At 44.4% G+C, this 19,651-nt stretch overlaps 1 protein-coding gene across 1 annotated transcript in view; it reads right to left on the minus strand.

The window, feature by feature from the left end:
* The window catches only part of LOC308472095 (cytosolic phospholipase A2 epsilon-like), a 47,257-nt gene that overhangs the window by 4,594 nt on the left and 23,012 nt on the right, over positions 1-19,651 (minus strand). Inside the window, exons 11-18 of the mRNA XM_080996584.1 lie at positions 18,533-18,570; positions 16,948-17,095; positions 15,006-15,142; positions 14,144-14,366; positions 12,559-12,673; positions 9,627-9,764; positions 1,395-1,502; positions 101-292 (exon numbers count right to left, since the gene is read on the minus strand). Of these exons, the coding sequence (XP_080852710.1) occupies positions 101-292; positions 1,395-1,502; positions 9,627-9,764; positions 12,559-12,673; positions 14,144-14,366; positions 15,006-15,142; positions 16,948-17,095; positions 18,533-18,570 (1,099 nt within the window). The remainder of the gene's footprint in view (positions 1-100; positions 293-1,394; positions 1,503-9,626; positions 9,765-12,558; positions 12,674-14,143; positions 14,367-15,005; positions 15,143-16,947; positions 17,096-18,532; positions 18,571-19,651) is intronic.

Genomic DNA, 19,651 nt, shown 5'->3' on the forward strand with positions numbered 1-19,651 from the left:
GTGTATCTCCATGTGCTCAGGCAGAGGTGCTTGATTATGGAAAGCAAGTGTTCTGATACTGAACAGTGGCTTCAATAGACAACTATGTAAACCTGTTTACCTTTCCATCTATTGAAATTTTCATTCTCCAAGTAGTAGTTATGCATCTGAAAACCCTTCAGAAAATTGTGGTATTGGGCAACAGAAAAGCGATCAGTCAAGGCCCCTCGGAGCTTATTGGCAAGTTCTCCGGCTGGGACGTACATACGGCTCCTTATTTCATATGGCCTTGTAGGTAAATAAGGCTCTTCCTCTGCAACAAGATACAAAAGGTGACAAAATAAGCAGTCACTAACTATGCTCTGATTTGCTGCTAAGCCGAATCTTAGACAACTCAGTTACCGGACAGCTATATAGTAGCAAACCCGCTGCAAGAACACTGTAAAAGACAACGTATGGCCCAATTCTAAGCGTATTAACTTGGAAGTAAATCCCATTGAGTTTAATGAGATTTGCTTCCTAACAGAGCACTGTAACTTCATACATGTGTCCATATAGGTGCATAACAGTCTCCGACCTTCATCACTACTGACAGCATTGAACCAGATTGCTTTGATATTGTTTTGGCTTCACATTTTCGGCTGAAGTGTCAAATGGTTAGGCAGTTCAGATACCATGCCAGCAATTCACCTGGCGTGTAACCTCCCTTTAAGACTATATATTGTCAAGTTGTCTTCTGAGGTGGACCATGCTATGTACCTCTGAGACAAATCAAAAGCGAAAGGCATTTTATCCAAAGGTATGGGCACACAACCTTTAACAGGTGGCATGGTAGGATGTTACTCGCCTGACCTCCTACTTACTTGGAGGTAGAAGGGGAGGCAGTTGCAATGTTGGCACAGTGCAAACACGCTAACAGCAGCACAGCACCATGCCAAACTCTCTGCACCCCTCTACCTCCCAGTAAGCAGCAACAACATGACTGGCCAGAGATCAGTTGAGGTAGCAGCACCCCACTGTACCCAGCTGCTATTGCATACAGCTATGAGGCTAGTGGCTTCCTTGTTTTCCAGTCTTGCTATATCAAATACATCATGGCTCATCAGAGACAGGCACCGTCAGTATGCCTTATGTTTTGGCATGTCGCTATTCCACCCATTTAAAGAAGGCTTGCTGCGATGCACACACACACACACACACACACACACACACACACACACCCCGACTGTGCTTACAGTAAATTATTCAGAAGACCCACAGAGAATGAAAATTGTGCATCCAAATCGACACCCAATGGTTGCTGTTTTTAAAGGAAAAATAACTCCCAACCTCCATCTCTTAAAGTAGCATATTGGGTCAACCAATTTAACAGCAGAGAAATGGAGGAATCAGATGCATGAAGAGGAAAAGCTCACCAATATCTATTAACTTGTCTTGAGTCCATCTGTGCCAGAATTCCTCTGAATCATTAACTCTGTTCCAGATATACAACAAGTTTAAAGAAAATATGCTACTCCACATACCTACGAGGGGGGAGAGAGAGAGAGACGGGGAACAAGAAAAGTGAGTTCACACGAATAAATTTAAGTAAGACCTCAAGGCAAACCAGTTGAGAATGACTCTTATTTTCAGCTTGCTTGGTTCTTCTCAGTCAACCATGAATGCATGAATATGAGCATATTTAACTCAAAACATAGTCTAAACTTCTGTTTTTAATGCCCGGGAAGATATACATCAGGCAGATTAACATCTATAAACTGAGCAAATGAATCAAGCTGGGGGATACAGCACAGTCACAACTTTTACTGCTACACTCTCAATGGATGAAATTGTCAGGAGCTCGTCCTACAGTCAAGTAGGACCCTGGGAGAGACACATGCCCAACTGGCATGTTCTCTCCCTCCTGGACGATCGTGCGGGCGCTTCAAAAGCTTTCTTCAGCCCAAACATCACAGCAACCGATGCCAACAGACATCGGCACACTTAGGGATCCACAGAGTCTTCACAGCTTGCGTGACAGACCTCAGCAACTCAGCATTTTGGCTAATCTACTTTATTTACATATAAACACACATGGAGCACTGCAACATGGCTCCCTCTCTCTCTAGCATCAGACAGCAAAGATAAAAGGAACAAGGGACAATAGTCCCACTTCACGGAACACAGTAACACAAACATCCTGTCTCCGTCACTTCCCACTCTGTGGAGTCAAAACATATACCGTCATGTGATAGACAACAATCCCATGACTGCAGTCATGGAGCAGGAATTCTAACAGAAATATCAGTCTGCACTTGCTTTTGGTTTGCAATCTCGAATGCTGAGTCTGATAAGATATACAAAGAGCAGCATAATTTGAGACTGCTCTTTATATGAAGCTGTGCAGAAATTAAGATGAGCTCACTGTTGGGCATGGGGGTGCTAGGAAACAGTAGACAGCGGGTTGACTCTGAATGCTCTTCAAGGCAGGAAAGAAGCTCCAGAGTTTATAAAGAATGACCATGAGTTATCTCTGTCAAAGGAGAAAGGAGGGTGCATTGTGGTTGGTCCTTCTCTTTCTGCCAGAAAGTAAAGAAAGCAGAAAGTAAAGAAGAAAGCAAAAAGTAAAGCAGAAAGAGCAGTTGTGTTTTCCTTGGATTGTCATTTGTTCCAATTTGGCAGTAAACAGCAGGTTTTCCTGGGGAAAGTGGCAGGACAAAAGGAAAAAGGAAAATGCTCAGACATGGACCTGTTCCTATACAGTGTGGCATAAAAGGAAATGGGGGTGAGCCCCATTGCTGGATGTTTTGCTGGGCAAGCAGATCCAAGTTGCATGATGATATTATTATCTCAGGATGCAGCATGACAAAAGCACTCATTTAAACATGCCCCAGGAAGATGTAGCCCTAAAGCTTGATATGCTCTTTTAAGATGGACCAGATTCTTGGCTGATTAGAGCGTGTCCAGATGAGGTGCGGGCCCTCCTGGGGGATATCATCAATTTGTCTCTTGGCACAGGGACATTCCCAGGGGAACTGAAGGAGGTAGTGATGCGCCCGCTCTTAAAGAAAACATCATTAGATCCTTTAGATCTATCCAATTACCGCCCGATTTCGAATCTTCCGTTCCTGGGTAAGGTGATTGAGAGAGCGGTTGCTGAACAGCTTGGTGGGTTTCTGGATGAAACTGTTAGGATATTTCCGTTCCACCATAAAAGGGAGCAGGATGTTTGTGTCACAGCTTGCGTATTTCCTGTTCACAGGATGTTTCTGTTGTGTCTTTGCTTTTGTTTCTCTCTCTGTGCCTGAGACACCGAAGCAGGCAGTCATTTTTTCTTTGTTCTGACCAACGCTGAATAAACTTGTAAATAATGTTCTCCTGCGTGCAGCTTTCGCTGTGCATTATCTGCTGATAGAGCGTGCATCAGCTCTGGAATGTGGCAAGCTATTTCTGGAGCTCGTGTCGCTAATTGCTGATACTGTATCTACGGGAGATCGATGGGTCGCAACGGAGACGACGTAGAGTCATGATGGACTTTGTCTCCCTGGCAGTATCCCAACAACAGGCTTCGGGCCCAGATTCACGTCACTTACAGGAGAGTAAGACTGCGAGAGAGATATGTGGGGGGAAAGCGAAAGTGAGGCTTTTCGTTGCCACGGCAGAGTCTCTTTGAACTCCAGCCGGCTAATTGGCCTGGGAGTCGAGCCAAACAGAACTCAAGATTTATGAGCTGCCGAGATAAGAAGTCTCTGAAGTGAATAAGGCTCACGGCTCAAGAAAAACCCTGGAATGGAGTTTTTACAAGCTTCTGAAGCTGCTCAGTGCCCAAAGTTAAATCAGCACAATTATGAGACCTGAGCTGTGTGGTGTGAGAGTTTACTACGACAGTTTGGAGTGTGGCATACTGTGTGTGAAGCCCCTCCAGTTCCTCTGACAGATAGATGGAGGGCCCAAGATTCAAAGGCCATAGACGCAATAGTCTTGTCTGTCTCTCTGGAGGAAATTGCTATGCTAGCTGGAAATGCGACAGCATGTCAGATGTGGAATGCTTTGAAAGTAGCTCATCTGCCAATTATCCCAGCCCAGAGTTTGACTCCGTCGGAGGTCCTGGCTGTTTCCCAGAATGCAGAGTGAATGCAGGGATGCTGAGGGCACTGGTTGCAAGCTGCAGGGGGAGCTGACTGTGATGTCATCCCAGGCAGCATTCCAGCCTCCAGGGGGAGCCAAGGAGTCGGCAGCTGAGAGCTCTGTTTCTCATGGGAGCCAAGGTCATCCTCACAGATACCGGAAGGCCAGAAGTAAACAGAGACAGATGCCTGCAGATGGCCCGAGGCAGAGGGGGTGTGTGTGGAAAGCCCAAGCCAGGGAAAAGCAAGGCTTTGTTTGCTGGCACAGCTTCACCAAAGGCTAAAGGCAAGTCTGATGGCCAAGAGCAGGGGGGCAAGCAGCAAAAGCCCACGCCTGTGGAAAACAAGGTTTGGCTTGCTGCAAATCTGCTCCAAAGGTCAAGGCCAGATTTATTGTAGATTCTGGATGCACCCGCCATCTGGCAAAAGATAAGCATCTGTTTATCTCCTTCAAACCTCAAGATGGTGAGATCCACCTGGCTGATGGAAAGACGTTGCGAATTGCAGGAGAAGGGATTGTGAAACTGGCAAGTCTGCACACTACCATCAAAGATGTACTTTATGTTCCAGGTGCTGCAGACAATTTGCTCAGTGTCCCACAGCCGACTGGGCGTGGCTTTGAGATTTCCTTCAAGAGGAGCGTCTGTGTCATCAGGAAAGGCAAAGAGGACATTTTGCATGCAAAGTTTATAGATGGTTTGTTCTGTATAACTTATGATGACAATGGTGCTGTTGCTGTGTCTAATGTTGATTCTTGTTGTGTTGCACAAACTAACAAAGTTCTTCATGCAGGACGCATTCATGAAGCACATTGAAGATTTTGTCACATGTCTTGGCAGGCGCTGGCCAAGATGCCTAAGTTGGTTCAGGGTTTGAACATCAAACCCTGTAAGTTTCACATGAAATGTGTATCTTGTGCAGAGAACAAGGTGAAGGTTGCTCCAAAAGGCAAGGAGTCTAGCAGGCAGGCTTCCAAACCCTACCAGCTAGTCCACGCAGACCTGGTTGGTCCACTTGCGCCCTCTTTGGGTGGAGCAAGGTACTTCATGGTTCTAATTAATTCTTTTTCCAGGTACATTCATGTGTTTATGCTTGAGCAGAAATCGCAAGCGTTTCCTAGGTTCAAGGTATTCTGTGCTTGGTTGGAGAATGTTCACAGTAAACGCATTGGCTGTTTGTTTACTAATCGAGAGGCTGAGTTCACTTCTCAGAAGTTTGAAGCTTTCCTGACTGAGAAGGGAATCCAGCATAGCCTCTCAAGTCCTGGATCTCCATGGGAGATTTGTGAGCAAGCAAAGCAAACATTGCTGCAAGGACTGAAAACATTGTTGCATGATGCCAATCTCCCTGAGAAGTTTTGGGGGGAAGCTCTGTCCACTTTTGTTTACACTTTTAATCGCAGATTGTCATCACCTATTGGTTGTACTCCCTTTGAGAAGATGTTTGGTAAGAAACCTTACGTCAAGCACATGAGAATCTTTGGTTCTGACATGTGGGTACACACCCCACAAAGCAACAAGCTTGGGAAGCGTGGGGCACATGGTTTGTTCATGGGGTACGAAAAAGGAGCATACAGGGTATGGATGACTGACTCTAAGTCCATTAAGTTCACAAAGAGTGTTGAGTACAATCCTAAGTGGGGGGAAAATGTGGGAATTTTCCAGAGTTACCCAGAGGAAGATGAAGGTGATGTGAAAAAAGCAGATGATGCTGAGGAAGTTGAGGATGATGATGATGATGATCAGAGTTCGGATTCCAGCTCAGTGGGCGGCGCTGCTGCTGATGTCAGCGACAGTGATGACACAGCAGACTACAAGAGAGCAAAGGCCTCAGACAGACCATCTGCTGCGTCTGACAATGAACTGGAAGAACCACTGTTCACCATTGGTCACTTTTCTCCTAAGAAGGAGGAGTTGAGTCCAGAAGACTTGCGTCTAGTACGCAGATCTGAAAGGGCGACCAAAGGCAGACCTCCAAAGAGATTTGCTGATGAGTTTGCTAAGACGGCAACTGCTGTTCTTAGTAGCTCAGAGAAGGTGTGGGAACCTTCAAGCTTCAAAGAGGTTCAGGAGTTAACCTCTGAAGATGCTGAACCTTGGCTTAATGCCATGAAGGCTGAAGTTGATTCCTTGAATAGGAACCAAACTTGGGAGCTAGTCCCAGTAGTCCCAGGAATGAGACTGGTTGGCAGCAAATGGGTCTTCAAGGCCAAGACAGACCAGAATGGCAAGGTTGTCAGACACAAAGCCAGATTGGTTGCCAGAGTTTTTTCACAGGTACCAGGACAGGATTACCACGAGACCTACTCACCCACCGTCAAGTATGAGAGCATTCGGCTGATGCTCAAGATTGCTGCAGAGGAGAAACTGCATGTTTCCCATCATGACATTAATACAGCTTTTTTGTACGGGGTTTTGGGGGAGGAGCTGTATATGCTTCCACCTGACGGGATGCAGATACAGAAGGGAATGGTCTGTAAACTTCGGAAATCCTTATATGGTCTCAAGCAGAGTGCCAGGTGTTGGAACACAAAACTCACTGAGACATTGCTTTCTCTAGGTTTTCACCAGGGCAAAGCTGATCCATGTGTGTTTGTCAAGGAGGAAGGGCAAAACAAACTGTATTGTTTATGTTTTGTTGATCTTCTGATGTTTTGGAAGAATCAGGCTTTGTACCAAAGCACCCTAGCTCAGCTGAAGGAGCACTTTGACATGAAGGATCTTGGTGAGGTATCCAACTATTTTTCTCTGCAGGTGGAGAGGGACCAAGCAGGTAATTTTCTGGTACACCAAACACAGAAAATTGCTGATGTATTAACCAGGTTGAATTTGATTGATGCAAACCCAGCAGACACACCGATGGTGACAGGTTACCAGGTAGATAGTACTGCTGAAACGTTTTCTGACACTATGCTGTACAGATGCATTCTAGGCAAGTTGAATTTCATTGCTAGATGCTCAAGACCTGACATAGCTGTAAGCACTAACCTGCTTAGCAGACATGCTAACAATCCTACTGTTCAGGATTGGAAAGCTCTGAAGCGCATAGCCTGCTATTTGAAAGGGACTTTGCACTACAGGCTGAGGTTCACCAGTCAGAAGGCTGGAGGTCTGGAAATCTTTGCAGATGCTAGTTTTGGAAGTGACACCACGGATGGTACAAGCACTTCTGGAGTATGCTACATGTACAACCACTGTCTGTTTGACTGGCTGTGCAAGAAGCAGACGACAGTAAGCCTAAGTTCCTGTGAAGCAGAACTCAATGCTCTGTCATTTTCACTCATGGATTGTGAATGGTTGATGCAACTGTTTAAGGACATCAGAGTTTCTGTGAAATGTCCTATACAAGTGTATCAATAGATCCTGTTTGGCTTTGCTGAACTCAGAGAGTTGCAAGCAAAGAACCAAGTACTTGCAGATTAAGCTACATCGTGCAAGAGAGTGTATTCAGAAAGGTCTCATTCAGGTGTCCTACATGCCAGGAAATGAAATTCCTGCTGATCTGTTGTCTAAGGTTGTTAACAGAGAACAACTTAAGGTTTATGTACAGAGGTTGCAATTGGGTTGAACCACAGGTACTACAGGTTACACGGAAAGGGGGAGGATGTTAGGATATTTCCGTTCCACCTTAAAAGGGAGCAGGATGTTTGTGTCACAGCTTGCGTATTTCCTGTTCACAGGATGTTTCTGTTGTGTCTTTGCTTTTGTTTCTCTCTCTGTGCCTGAGACACCGAAGCAGGCAGTCATTTTTTCTTTGTTCTGACCAACGCTGAATAAACTTGTAAATAATGTTCTCCTGCGTGCAGCTTTCGCTGTGCATTATCTGCTGATAGAGCGTGCATCAGCTCTGGAATGTGGCAAGCTATTTCTGGAGCTCGTGTCGCTAATTGCTGATACTGTATCTATGGGAGATCGATGGGTTGCAACGGAGACGACGTGGAGTCATGATGGACTTTGTCTCCCTGGCAGTATCCCAACAGAAACATCGGCTCTGGATCCATTCCAGTCTGGCTTCCACGCTGGTCATGGGACCGAGACGGCTCTCGTTGCCCTAACAGATGATCTTCGTAGACAGCTGGATCAAGGCGGGTCGGGGCTGCTGATTCTTCTAGATCTGTCAGCAGCTTTCGACATGGTCGATCATGAACTCCTGGACCACCGCCTTGCCGATGTGGGGATCCAGGGCACAGTCCTTCAATGGCTGCGCTCGTTTCTCTCTGGTCGGGGACAGAGGGTGGTGCTTGGAGGGGAATTGTCATCGCGCCACTCCTTGGTGTGTGGAGTACCTCAGGGTGCGATATTCTCCCCGATGCTTTTCAACATCTTTATGCGCCCCCTCGCCCATCTTGTCCGGAGTTTGGGGCTGTCAGTATGCTGATGACACCCAATTCTATCTGTTGATGGATGGCCATCCTGACTCGGCCCCAGACACACTGACCAGATGTTTGGAAGCTGTGGCTGGATGGTTACGTGGGAGCCGGTTGAAGCTAAATCCTTCAAAGACAGAGGTCCTGTGGCTGGGACGGGACGGTATGGGATTGGGTGGGCAACTCCCATCTCTTGCGGGGGCGCAATTAGTGCCAGCACCGTCCGTTAAGAGTTTGGGTGTAATCTTCGACACCTCCCTTTCCATGGAGGTGCAGATTGCAGCTATAATAAAGGCGGCATTTTTCCATCTCTGCCAAGCTAAGCAGTTGGCTCCTTACCTCTCTCGCCCTGACCTAGCCACTGTGATCCACGCGACGGTCACCTCCAGACTGGATTATTGTAACTCACTCTACGTGGGGCTGCCCTTGAGACTGACCCAGAAACTCCAGCGGGTGCAGAATGCTGCAGCGAGACTCCTTACGGGGTCTTCGCTGCGAGATCACATTCACCCGGTGCTATACCAGCTGCGCTGGCTCCCGGTGGAGTACAGGATCAGGTTTAAGGTGCTGGTTTTAACCTTTAAAGCCCTATACGGCCTAGGACCCTCGTACCTACGGGACCGCCTCTCCTGGTATGTTCCACAGAGAAACTTACGGTCTTCAAATAAAACATCTTGAAGGTCCCAGGCCACAGAGAGGTTAGGCTGGCCTCAACTAGAGCCAGGGCTTTTTCGGCTGTGGCTCCGATCTGGTGGAACACTCTGTAACAAGAGACCAGGGCCCTGCGGGACTTGACATCTTTCCGCAGGGCCTGCAAGACAGAGCTGTTCCACCAGGCCTTTGGCCAGGGCACAGTCTGACTCCCTTCCTCGGTAATCTTCGCGGAGCGCTGGCCCAATGGTTGCCAGTGGCTTGATTTGAATTAATTTTATAATGAATGATTTTAGAGTGTTGTGTTGTGCTGTATTTTTGTACTGTTTTATTGTTGTTAGCCGCCCTGAGCCCGGCTTCGGCTGGGGAGGGCGGGATATAAATAAAATTTATTATTATTATTATTATTCAAACCTTTTTCCTTGGCTACAGAAGGGGAACAGAGATGCCACAACAGTAACTACTCCTGCTAATGAGGTTATCACAATACTTTGACGTTCCCATAAGGCAGTTAAATACATTACCATGGAGATAGCATATTCGGCTTTCTGGAAGTTTCTTGATCATGCGGCCCATGAAGAATTCACTTCCAAAGTTTTCTGAAGGCACAAATGCTCCGTATTTCAGGAACCCAACCTCATAGGGAGTGAACTCCATCCATTCTACAATCAGAGGAAATAAAATACTGTAAGAGCAGAGAAGGTGACTTTCAAACATAATGAAACTAAGGGCTTACACACACTTAACTTTCCACCGCTTTTCCAAGGCATGGTCTGTACCTTAGAATGCTGTGTTCAAGCAACCCCCCTTTTTTTGCCTTGTAAAAACCTGCTCTTTAAAGCTCAAGTGGAGCAAACGGCAATCTGCAGACAACTAGAATTGATGCTTCCTCCGACTGAGCTCGGACATGGAGCTTTCAAGTATGGACTTGTGCCTGGAAAGAGTGGTGCAAAAGGAAAGTGTGGATAAGCTCTAAATGGGCCTCTGCAGGTCATGTAAGACCAGCTTCCCATTCTCTGTGTTGTCCCAAGTGCATAATCTGTCTGTATGTGCAGCAGGAGGAGAGAAACAGATCTCTGTTGAGCCCAGAGGGCATCACATAGGTGCTGCACCCACACTAGGTAAAAAACAACAACCTACCCCCTTGGTTTCTTTCTGATTCTTATTAACCAGGTATGATTTATCAGAGAACTTCTTTTAAACCAAAAATTCCAGTCAAATAGCTTCACACATAGAGGCTAGTCTATGTGAGAATACGTGGGATGCGGGTGGCGCTGTGGTCTAAACCACTGAGCGTCTTGGGCTTGCTGACCAGAAGGTCGGCGGTTCGAATCCCTGCGTCGGGGTGAGCTCCCGTTACTCTGTCCCAGCTCCTGCCAACCTAGCAGTTCGAAAGCATGCCAGTGCAAGTAGATAAATAGGTACCACTGCGGCGGGAAGGTAAATGGTGTTTCTGTGAACTGGCACTCATCACGGTCCTCCGTGCGCCAGTAGCGGTTTAGTCAGGCTGGCCACATGACCTGGAAAACTGTCTGTGGACAAACGCCGATTCCCTTGACCTGAAAGCGAGATGAGGGTCACAACCCCATAGTCGCCTTTGAGTGGACTTAACCATTCAGGTGTCCTTTACCTTTTACCTTATGTGAGAATAAGTGGTTAAGCAAACACTGGCTAGTACTCTGGCTAGTTTAAGAATGGAATTTTTTTACTCCCCTAATTCTAAGTCTAAGGCTGCAGCCCTAGACATCAGGTGTGGGAAACGTGATGTGTGCTCCAGTCGTCACTGAACTACAACTCCCATCATCCCTGGCCTTTGGCCATACTTGAAATTGGAGGTGAGCAAAATATGGAGAGCCAAAAGCTCCCTACATCTGCTATACATACTTAATGCATTGAACCTGAAGGAACTTACACAGAATTACATCATAAAGGTGCTCTCCTATATATACCTATTTGCATGTAAGCCCCATTGTACGCAAAGCCACTCCCGACATACGAAGGGGGGGGTTGCGGGCTCACGCTCCATTCACACCCTCGCAGGGCTGGCTGCAGCCCCGCGGGACTTGGGGAATCCCGGGGTCATTAAGATTCATCATTCACCGCGCCAGCCAATCAGCTGGCAGCGGGGGCGGTACTTGTAAGGGGCATTTAAGGTCGGGGCAGCCCACGCTCGCCCCTTTCTTTTCTTTCAGCAGCTGTTGTTTCCCACCCTCCCGCCCTTTAGGTTCTCATCTGGACTTTGCTATGGGCTTCGGCTGGTCGCCGCAAGGGGCCTGGTAGGAGTTTTTCCATTTGGCTAATTGGCTATATTTTGGAAGCCACTTGGTTTTTTCGCCTACCTCGTAGCAAAACGTCACAACACCTTTGGTTTGGGCGGTTAGGCATTGGCAGGGGTATTATTATGCAAATGAGATGGGGGGAGGAACGCCATCACCTCCCCCAAATGTTGAAGGGTAGTTCGTTAAAGGACTCCGGGGGGCGTCGCCTCGTCCGAAACCTATGGAGGCTAGGGCCTAAAGCGCGCTCCCGAGCGGTAACCCCTCGGGGAGCGCAAAGGGATGTGCATCTTGGGGGCTCCCCCGGTTGGTGCTTAACCCTTCCCGGTTATACCGGTTAGTCTGATAGGGCCAATGCCTAAAGCCAATACCGCTCTTACCTGTAATCAATAAAGTTGTGGCCATTTTTCGCCCATTAACCTAAATTCTGGTGTCCTGTGTCTTTATTTATTCCATCTTGGGAGGGGGCGGGAATCGCCACGCAATGGGACTTCTGAGTATACAGCTGTATTGCAAGGGCCATTGGATTTGTGGACCTAACTGTGTAATAGTTTGGTTCTCGGGTAATATTTTCTGCTAATTTTCCCAAGATGTCTACTCGCTGCAGCATAAATGTAATGAAATGGCACAGAATCGTATAAACTCATAAAGCAGTCGAAAACACTCACTGCAATCAGCTGCCCACAGTATCACACAAAACAAACAGAAGGTTTGACCCACCTATTTCCATCTCAGACCAAATGAGCCTTTTTACAAGTATAAAAGGGAGCTATGTTCTTCTCACAGATATACCACATGCAAGTGTATATATTTGCACATGTATAGGAAACTTGAATTCAGATTAAATGTTAAAAATAAAATGCTAAGCAGTTAGAAGAACTGACCTCCGATTTTGATGCCAACGTTTGAGTATTTTAAATATTTGATTAGCTCTGAAAAGATAGTGGAATATTGACTAAGAGGCGACCATGACCCTATCATAGTCTAGGGTACCAGATATAATGCTAAATTTCTAGGCTATGGCTTTGTAAATATTATGGGTCAAGTTTCAGCCTAAAACCAGTATTTTATCCGTATGAGGATATGCAAAATATGTGATTTTTGTCATTCACATGTCATGGATTCCAAAGAGCTTCAAATGCAGAACAAGTTATTTGATTTCCTTACTCTTTCCCCTCACCTTTGAAATCTTGAGTGCTGTATTTGTCCTTAATATTGATGGTCACATAGATGGGCAATGGATTCTGTCCATCTGTCAAAGATTCCCTCTGGTCCGAAAGCCTGTGGCAATCTTTCTAATTGTGAAGGGAGGAGGGAAACGTTACTTACAAAGCCATGGAACAGACACATGCAGTAACAACTAGCAAATCATCTTAGTGTTTAAACCAATGCCTAAAATAAACCTAAATCATAAAATATTAGAAGTTGAATGGGAATCCTGAGCTCATCTAGTCCAATTCCTGCTCTGGGTAGGAATCTTGTGACAGCAGCATCCTTGGCAGATGGACAACTGAGATTTAGTTCTAGTCATGCTGTCTGGAGCAACAGAGGAACAAACCTTGTCCCATCTTCGACAGGACAGGATATTTGTGATTAATTATCCTATATCCACATAACCTTCTCCAGGCTAAGTATACCCAGCTTTTTCAAACTGTTCCTCACAGTATTTGGATTCCAGATTCCTCATCATACTGGTTGCCCTCCTCTAAATGGACTGCAGTTTTCAAAGTCTTTCTTAAAATGTGCTGCCCAGTATTCCAGATGCTCTGACCAGTACAGAACAGAGTGGGATGATTGCTTCTTGACGGCTGGACCCCGTGCTTCTGTTAATGCAGACCAACATCTTAATATTGCCTGATTACCACCACCCCCGGCCATGAGTGGCTAAATCAGGCACTTTATCCCAATAGAAGTGATGGTACAATAAGCCTTAGGTTATTGAAATTTGTTCAGAAATGAAACCTGGATATATGTCTGTGCTACACCCCTCACTCTGACCTCAACACATTTATTGTAAATTCTGTTGAGATATTCCAGGAAATATATGGAGATCAGGGGCACCAGTAGCAATCCTGAGTATATGCAAACATGTCACATTAATAAGGTTCTTGGGACATAGATTTGGAACCCCCCCCCCCTTTAGCATTTACATTACTGACATTCCACCCTGGAATGATCATACTATAGATATTTTAAGTGCCTGCCACCCTAATAATTTAACCTTAATATTTTCACATTAGAGTCTTCTGGGGCGATTTTCAACTACCATGTCCTGTCATTATAAGGATTTCCATTTGCAGAACAGGAACCCCCCCCCCCACAAAAATAATAATAATCCCCATGTGTGCCCTTCCCAGATCTACTCCAGAGGGTTGGGGGAACTCCTAGAACAGATTTTGGAATGTGGAAGAACTCCTTGCAATGAAGGAACATTTAGAAGAGTTTGGATTTGATATCCCGCTTTATCACTACCCTAAAGAGTCTCAAAGGCTGAGAAACTTCAGCAAGGTGCAACTAGCCCAAGGTCATCCAGCAGCTGCATGTGGAGGAGAAGGGAATCGAACCTGGTTCACCAGCTTACGAGTCCACCGCTCTTAACCACTACACCACACTGGCCTTAATTGATGTTACATTGGATTCCACCCCTGGTACCCCTGTACTATTTGCAGTTTCCTCCAGAATTCTCATAGCAATGTTGCCCTTCATTTTTTATAATGCAGGTATTAGCAATTGTTTAGAACTAAAAGAAAGATTTGATACTGTACCCCATCATTTATCAAATACTCTATGACAAGCCCCCAGAGATCTATAAATGTTGTATTGTATCCTTCTTGTTTCCGTTGACTCAGCTGTTGATAATAATATTTCATGCGCTCCATGGTAAACATCTCCATCTTGCTCTTGGTCACTTGTTTCTTAGCCTCATTTATTTTTTCATCAAGATCTTTCTGGGACCAATAAGCATCTCTGTACAGGTGTGTCATGGCCCTGGGGGAAAACAAAACAAAAAGATGTACACTTTTTATGACCTAAGCTATTAATAATAGTCATACTGTTATTGATAATAATTATGAATAATAATATTTTTTGATATTATAAGGCATGGGTAGGCAAACTAAGGCCCAGAGGCCGGATCCGGCCCAATCGTCTTCTAAATCCGGCCCGTGGACGGTCCGGGAATCAGCGCGTTTTTACATGAGTAGAATGTGTGCTTTTATTTAAAAAGCATCTCTGGGTTATTTGTGAGGCATAGGAATTCGTTCATTTTTTCTTCTTCAAAATATGGTCTGGCCCCCCCACAAGGTCTGAGGGACAGTGGACTGAAAAAGTTTCCTGACCCCTGTTATAAGGCATTGATATGAAATTAAAAGCGGTGTGTTGTGGCCTAAACTTTCAAGGGCAAAAAAGAAAAAGTAAGCACACAACCACACATATATGAAACACTATATTCCATAGGTCAAAAATTCTAAGTCCAGGGCTAAGAGATCCATGCATGCTGCGCTTGGGTTCACAGCACAGATTTGTATAAAGGCACTATGGTATTGGCAGGTGTGATCAGTATGTCATTTCTTCATTCATTAACAGTCCTAATTGATTTAAAAGACTCCACATGACGGTTCCACTTACCACGAAGTGCCAGACAAGCCAGACATGTACGTTACACAGTCTAGAAGATTTAATTTTTTTAGGCCCCTAATGCAGCCATATGTTGTTGTGAATGACCTTGTCCCACCTCCTGTTGTCATGACTGCCACCACTGGAACCTGTATGGCACACAGGCATAAGAAATCAATATACAGCTACCGCAGGATGAAACGTTTAGGAGGACGGAAGTTAAAACACAGCGGCTTACAATACAGTTGTTGTATTAATGGCGTACCTACACAGGTGAGAAGATGAACGGTTGCAATTTAAGGCTGCATATCTATGCATGTTTATGTGGAAGAAGGTTCCACAGAAGCCGTGTTTAATGAGTTTACTCTCAGGAAAATGTGCATAGGTTTATGGCCTTAGGAACTGTATTTAATTCACTATCACAAAGGGGTTTCAAAAGAGCTAAACCCTGGAAGAATAAAGTTGGCCTACTTGACAAAGAAATCTGTAACTATTTTAGCTCAGTGGAGAAACGTGTTTAGGATTATAGCCTAAGCCATAATGACAGGTCTTGGCTAGTGTTAGTCCTGGCAAACTGCCAATTGTTAGGGCTTGCACAGCTCAAGCCCTGAGGATCAGCTGATAGCTGGGACTTGCATAGCTCAATGCGTGTTACTTTGCAAACCTAGATAACCAGCTTGTGCTTTTTAAACCCTGATGACAGGCTGATTGGCTGTGTGGGTACCAGGAGACTTAAATATCTACCGGTACATCACTGGCTTAAGCTATTGTAGAATGTGGCCAATCCACTTTATTTAGTTAATGTGCTTTTATCTCCCTTCAAAAAAATTTAAAACCCCACACATTTTTAGGGAAGTGATACATAGTACATACCATTCGGTAAGCCAAGAATTAGAATATTGCATTCACAGTTGGCAGTGGGTGGCATTACCCCATTTGGAAATTCTAAGGTGGTGAAATGATGGCCAGAGATGCTTTATACAACATAGGCAGCTACTTGTGAGATACAGTGGTACCTCGGGTTACATACGCTTCAGGTTACATACTCTTCAGGTTACAGACTCCGCTAAGAACTTTGCTTCAGGATAAGAACAGAAATCGTGCTCTGGCTGTGCGGCAGCAGCGGGAGGCCCCATTAGCTAAAGTGGTGCTTCAGATTAAGAACAGTTTCAGGTTAAGAACTGACCTCCAGAACGAATTAAGTACTGTATTTTTTGCTCTATATGACGCACCAGACCACAAGACGCACCTAGTTTTTGGAGGAGGAAAACAAGAAAAAAAATATTCTGAATCTCAGAAGCCAGAACAGCAAGAGGAATTGCTATGCAGTGAAAGCAGCAATCCCTCTTGCTGTTCTGGCTTCTGGGATAGCTGCGCAGCCTGCATTCGTTCCATACGACACACACACATTTCCCTTTACTTTTTAGGAGGGAAAAAGTGAGTCTTATAGAGCAAAAAATATGGTACTTAACCCGAGGTACCACTGTATCCCAGTCAACTGCTGGAAACAATGAATGCACCAGTACACCAAAACACCAGCACTGGACAAAAATTGCGAAACACTTGCCAGTGAGTGCTCCAATTGGAGAACAGCCTTTACCAAAGGTGTCATGGGCTTTGAAGACATTCAAACTCAGGACGTAAGGGAGAAATGTGCTAAGAGGAAGACACGCTTGGCAAATCCACACCGTGATCAATTCCCACCTGGAAACCAGTGTCCCCACTGTGGAAGGACGTGTGGATCCAGAATTGGCCTCCACAGTCACTTATGGACTCATTGTTAAAACTGTGTTTATGGAAGACAATGTTACTCGGCTACGAGTGATCGCCAAAGAAGAAGAAGAACATAAAATACAATGGTCTCGCAATTACAAAGGTGGAATGTGGCAAGATAATAAATTCCACAAGATAATAAATTCACCCTTAGCATAAATCAGCATCCCATTTCACATACCTCATGATCTTGCAAGTCATAATTTAGTTGGAGAACCTGCTTCAGAGCCTGAGCAACATGTCTCCTCCGTTTGTGTAAGAACTCTTCTTCCTGTGAGCATATGTCATATCCCAAGCGCACATCGAGGTCTGCTGGGCAGGAACAATGACTAGAACATACACAGGCATTATATATAGATATCTTATCCAAATATATGAGAAATCTTAGGATTTTATCAAGCAGAAATATAACAGAATAGATTACTGCTTGGGATCATTCAGCGTCATATTATGGGAAATAACCATAGACAATTCAGTTATTGTCCTGCCCCAACTGCGCATTGTGTTATTTGATAGATTGGCCCCTGGTCTCCATATTTAAAACTGGTCTACTTTTCACATTGTTGAGAAACTGATTAAACCTTAGTATTTTTATCAGGCATTAATGCTGAATCCTAATCCTGTTTAGGCCAATTTCAGCAGAAGGTGGAGGGGGGAAGGAGCCCCCACTTAGCTTTGTTTACTGCCATTCCATAACATTTATTTTATCTTGCTCATAGTCAAACTTCTATACAGCTAAGTATTTGATCACCTGCTTTTGTAAGTTGTTTGCTGTCCACGTTATTAATAAAATTGGGTTATTTGAGTTTATTTGGCATAGATAGACACATAGCCTAATGTGTGTTGAGGCTATTTCACACAATATCATACTGAATGCCCAGAAAGGTTTTTTAGAATACTGTTTTATTGTTTATATAACTTTTAAAATTTATAAGAATATTTTTATTTTCTGATGACTGCACATCACACATGATTTACTTTTGTTTTATTTTTGTTTTGTTTTGTATTTTATTCTGTGAACTGCCCTGAAATCTTTTGGGGTAGGAGGGTATAAAATTTAATAAATAAATAAACAAGGTAGCTTGCCGTTAAAACTGCAGTTTCACAGTAAAACCACAGCTTCAGTCAAAGATAATAGACACAAGTATGGCAGATGCCATTCTAAACAAATCTTAAAATGACAGCATTATTTACTTGGCAGGAAGTGGGGTGTTAGGATTGCTCTGAAACATTACCCTGTGTTGCATGTTATATTCCCTGGATTCCCTTTATCAGGCTAATAAAATGAATATGTTATGTACTGAAGTTCTCACCCTGGGCCAGCGGGGGGATACTGTAGATAGTTATGCAAATGAAGGATCGAAAGTGACGTTCAGTGATTGGATAGTTTTAGAAAATGGCAACAGTTACACTGTTCTGGAGCTCTATATAAGCAGGCTGACTGAGCTCCTCAGATCAGTTCTGTTCCAGCTTACAAATAAAGAGCTGCTTTGGAAGAATCGCTGTGTCGTCTGATATGTTCGCGCACAACTTAACAGAATACAATATTCTAATCATGTTCTGGCAACTGTCATAGATCAAATGTGGTGTTTAAATACCTTTCCCCCCTCAAAAAACCACTTGTAACTGGATTTGTAATGGCTTTTAGTCAAATGCAATAAATGATTGATTGATTGGGGGGAAAACCACATAAGAGCATACAAAATTATGAGAGGCAACTTATTTCATATTGTCACTACAAAAAATTAATCATTAAGGATACTTACCAGTCGTCTACTTGCACGTGCAAATTGTACTTTTTCTTCTGAAAAGCAGGAAGTAAATGTCACATAGGGCAATCATAATTTAATATTACTACACAGCTAAATGACTAAACAACAACAACAACAACAACAACAACAACAACTCTCATTCCAATTGTCTGAAGTGAAGGACTAGATGTAAAAACCCCACCCTCTCTCTCACACACAGAAGTTGACTGAAGTTGTGATGAAATATTACTTCAGCACTGGCAATACTTTTTTTTTTGAGATGTTTACACTGTTGTGGAGAAAGCTGTCCTGATTATGTGGTGAGCCACTTCACATAAACAGGCTACCATAAGATAATATGGTATTCCTCACAGGAAGAAAAAACTCTGGAAAATGGCTCCACATAGTGGCCACAGATTGCTTAAGGAACTGAATTTCTGAGAACTCTACTGTGAATGAACTTGATCTGCACCTCCTAGACTAATGCGAAGATCAGAACATAATTATTCTCAATCCTCATAATTATGGTTCTCAGACACACACACACACACACACACACACACTGGCCACATGACCCGGAAGCTGTCTGCGGACAAATGCCAGCTCCCTTGGCCTATAGAGCGAGATGAGCGCCCAACCCCAGAGTGGTCCGCAACTGGCCCAGCGGTCAGGGGCACCTTTACCTTTACACACACACACACACAAACAAACAAACAAACACACACATGTTAAAGTGTGCATTTTTGGATACAATATATTTAGAAATTCATACATTGAAATAAATACATATTTAAATTTGGATTTTAGTACAGTTTTTTTAAACAACAACAACAAACAAACCACAAATTGATGGAGAAATGGGGTGAATGCACACATGCAAAACTGACTAGAAATGGCTTTATTTTTTCAACCTGAATATGTAAGCTGCTCTCTTTTTCCTGCCTCACACTGGGAAGGGGGCACGATGCGGCTTCAGGTCAATTTCAGCCCACAACTTGCAGCCAATTTTGCATGAAAATGGCTTAGATGTGCTTCCCTATGGGGAGCAAGGTATGGCTTTAGGTCAGTGGGACCATACATACCTGCGGCATTTACTACTTGCAGCGCACCACAATACTGTTTGCTGCTGGTTAA

Source organism: Podarcis pityusensis (genome assembly GCF_964106645.2).
Source record: "Podarcis pityusensis genome assembly, chromosome: 1".
Lineage (NCBI taxonomy): Eukaryota > Metazoa > Chordata > Lepidosauria > Squamata > Lacertidae > Podarcis > Podarcis pityusensis.